This window comes from Olea europaea, unplaced genomic scaffold (genome assembly GCF_002742605.1).
Source record: "Olea europaea var. sylvestris unplaced genomic scaffold, O_europaea_v1 scaffold1433, whole genome shotgun sequence".
NCBI classification, from domain to species: Eukaryota; Viridiplantae; Streptophyta; class Magnoliopsida; order Lamiales; family Oleaceae; genus Olea; species Olea europaea.
This window is the reverse complement of record NW_019231866.1, coordinates 70,750-74,343: the sequence shown is the minus strand read 5'-3', so window position 1 is coordinate 74,343 and position 3,594 is coordinate 70,750. Positions and strand designations below refer to the sequence as shown.

Genomic DNA, 3,594 nt, shown 5'->3' with positions numbered 1-3,594 from the left:
CACCCCCCCCCCCCCCCACACACACACATATATATCTTCTAAACACCGATGCTTAACTTATGTTAAATATTAGTGACATGTCACATTATTTAATTGGTAAATCATTAAATATATGGAACCTACCTTTAACTTATTTACCAATTAAATGGTGTGTCATATCACTGATATTTAAGAGGTCATTTTCGTGTGTGTGTGTGTGTGTATATATATATATTTTTTTTGTGAATTCTATAAAATATATGATTAAAATTAATGTTTGACTTTGAAAAGTAAAATTTAAGAAGAAGAAAATGAATCCCAAACAAAGACTAAAAATTCCAAAAAAAAAATAGAAGGAAAAAAAAAGAAAAAAGAAAAAAATGGACATTCTCTTTTCAAGCCTCCTGTCTCCACATGGGGTATTGATTGCCATAGACCTACACTAGTAGTCTCTCTTTCAAGCCAATTGAAGTGACACGTCCTAAAGATGAGAAAAGTAGTTGCAACATAATACATTTTTCTCTTTTTTATTTTCAATTTCACATTTTTTAATAAAATGATATTACATGTAAAATTCAAAAATTTTCTTATTTTTTAACTGTACATTTACCGTCAAAATACTATTTCAAAATACATTTTAAGGATAAAAGGAGACTCAAACAGGCTCCAAATTTATCAAGAATGCGTTCAAATCCCTTTTTCTTTTTCTTTTTTTCTTCTTTTTTTTGGAAAAAATAACAATTGCTTTGGTGTAACCTGTAGTTTTCTGGTACAGGCAATAGAACTTTGAGATGTTGTACTGCTGCCTACCTGTACGACTTGAAACTGTATTTGGCACATTTTGCAAGGTAAAATGTAAAAAGGATAATTAAGCCATTCTTTTAAAACAAGAAGGACAGATGTGGACATTCCAAAAGATAGGAGGAAATACACAAAAATGACCCTTACACTGTAGCAAAAATTGACATTGGCCTTTGACCAATTAAATGAATTAAAAAAAAAACAAATTAAGTTAAAAAGAAAACTTCACAGTATTTTCCCATTTTACCCTTCAGACTGTTTGATAATTCTCTCACCGACCGAACCGACCGACAGACCGACCAGTGGAGAAATCCGACCGACCGACCACCGGAGTTACACCAACGTCGCAATCAACGATCATCATCTACAGTGGAAGTAAAAGAACCGGTTAGTTTTCTGATCAAAACTCCAGTTCGAATGCTTTTTTTCATAGTTAGCATCCTTAGTAATTTTGGTTGAAATTAGATCCATGGGCATGAGTAGCTAGATTGTGGGCATGCTGGAACGTGAAAAATGAGATTTTTTGCCATTTTTTGGAGCTCAGTGGCCGGGAATGACAGTTTCCGGCCGTTTCCCAACCACCGGGCCATTGAACGGCCAAAAACCGACTGTAACAGTCGGGTTACCGACTGTTACACTGTCTGGGCCGACACAGTCGGGTATCTGGGCCGGATCACCGGCCCAGATAATATTTAAATTTTAATTTTTTTTATAATTTTTGTAATTAATTAAATTTTTTATTTGATTAAATAGTAATTATATTATTTAATTTTTTTTATCATTGTCAATATAATATAATAATTGAAATATTGTAAAATTAACAATGTTGATTATTTTTTTTATGAAATTATCTTTAATTTATTTTTTCAAAATTATTTATTTATTTTTTAAAATTATTTTTATGAAATTATCTTTAATTTTTTATTTCAAATTTATTTAATTTTTATATTTGTCTTTTATATAATTTAATAATTCAAATATTGTAAATTTAGCAATGTTGATTCTATTTTTTTTATGAGATTATATTTAATTTATTTTTTTAAATTTATTTAAATAATATGAATAGTCTAAATTTTAGAAAAAGGTAAAGTAATTATTTATTTAATTTTTATATTTGTCTTTTATATAATTTAATAATTCAAACATTCTAAAATTAACAATTTTGTGTTGTTCCTTTTTTTTTTTTTATGAAAGAATCTTTAATTTATTTTTTCAAATTTATTTAAATAATATAAATAGTCTTTACATTTTTCGAAAATGTATTTAATTTGAAATTTTTGTTTGTAAATATATTTTCCAAATAATAATTATTTAATTTCATTATTTAATTTTTATAATTTCCTTTTTTTTATAATTTAATAATTGAATACATAATATTGTTCGAAATTAACAATTTGTTTTGTTCCTTTTATTGTTTTTTTATGAAAATCTTTGATTTTTTTTTCAATTTATTTAAATAATATTTATATTCTTTAATTTTTTTGACAATACATTTAATTTGATTTGTTGTTTTTTGTAAATATATTTTTCAAATGTAATATTTGTGATTGTATGGTAGTTAGAGTTCGGTTCTCTTGATTTTGTGAGAGTATGCTTTATTTTGTTATCTCTTGTTCAATGCTATAACATTTGAATTTTTGCAGGATGGAGTATCATTTAGATGCAGAGTTGAGACGGATGTCGGGGAAAGCTACTTGGAACAGTAGCTTTGAGAGTTTTACTGCTGTATTGGAGCTGCTCGATGATCAGCACGGAGATATTTTACGACAGTCCTTCTTGTGGCCACTGTACCAGTTGCGAGAGGTACAGTATTTAGGACAGATCATTGATGCACTTCTATGTCGGCTTCTGAGTCCAGTCGACGGCAATTCCCTCCAGTTCGACCTCGGGGGCAAGGTCGTCAGTTTCTCGATGTTTGAGTTTACATTGATCACTGGACTGAAGATTACGGGCGACGATGCAGCCATGGAGAAAAGCAGTAGGCTGTACGAGACGTACTTCTAGGGACATGGGTCGGTGCTTCTACCTGACTTCATGGCCGCGATCAGGGGGTGCGACCATATGCTAGATAGATTGAAGCTTGGGCTGGTCTACATCCTCGAGAGTGTGATGAGGTGTCATCACAAGAAGACTGCCATCGACATTTTTCATTTGCAAGTTGTTGACGACATCGATGCGTTCAACAACTATCCGTGGGGCCGAAGATGCTACGAAGACACCGTACATGTGTTCACCAGATCGCACTCGAGGCCCAGGGGGTCGATGCGTAAATACGATACATACGGATTGCCGTTAGCAGTGCAGGTAAATGTTTAATATAATCAAAGTTAAAGTTTTAGTGTATTACATTGATGCTTAATAAGTGTATGCGTTACAGATTTGGGTGTATGAGACAGTTCCTGTACTGGGGGCCCGCTTTGCACAGCGAGGGGAGACACGCTGCCCTCGGATGCATCATTGGAGATCATCGCGAGCGGAGGGATGTCCCACCGGGAAGCAGTTATCGGCCCTCCTCGACGATCCTCAGGTAAGTATTATGTATTTGTGATTTATATTATATGTAGTTTAAAATTTTGTTTACATGATCGTTAAATAGTTGAAATGTCAATATGTCAGCTTGAAATCATACCTGAGTTGACGCCATCGATGGAAGAGGAGGCTCGGGGTCTTGTGCCGGATTTAGGCGTTCCGCACACGCCAGACGAGGAGATGCCTGATCCGAGCTTGGACCGAGATTGGGTATGTGAATGAAATATAATTTATTGAATATGATCGACGTATAAATTTATTGAATAATTTTTCATTTTATTTATG

At 32.7% G+C, this 3,594-nt stretch overlaps 1 protein-coding gene across 1 annotated transcript; it reads left to right on the top strand.

Annotated features, from left to right (window-relative positions):
* Positions 1-1,086: 1,086 nt before the first annotated feature.
* Positions 1,087-2,784, top strand: LOC111375940. The gene is made up of 2 exons (XM_022998861.1): positions 1,087-1,167; positions 2,424-2,784. Exon 2 carries the CDS (start codon positions 2,425-2,427, stop codon positions 2,782-2,784), a length of 360 nt encoding a protein of 119 aa, XP_022854629.1. The 5' UTR covers positions 1,087-1,167; position 2,424.
* Positions 2,785-3,594: the final 810 nt, after the last annotated feature.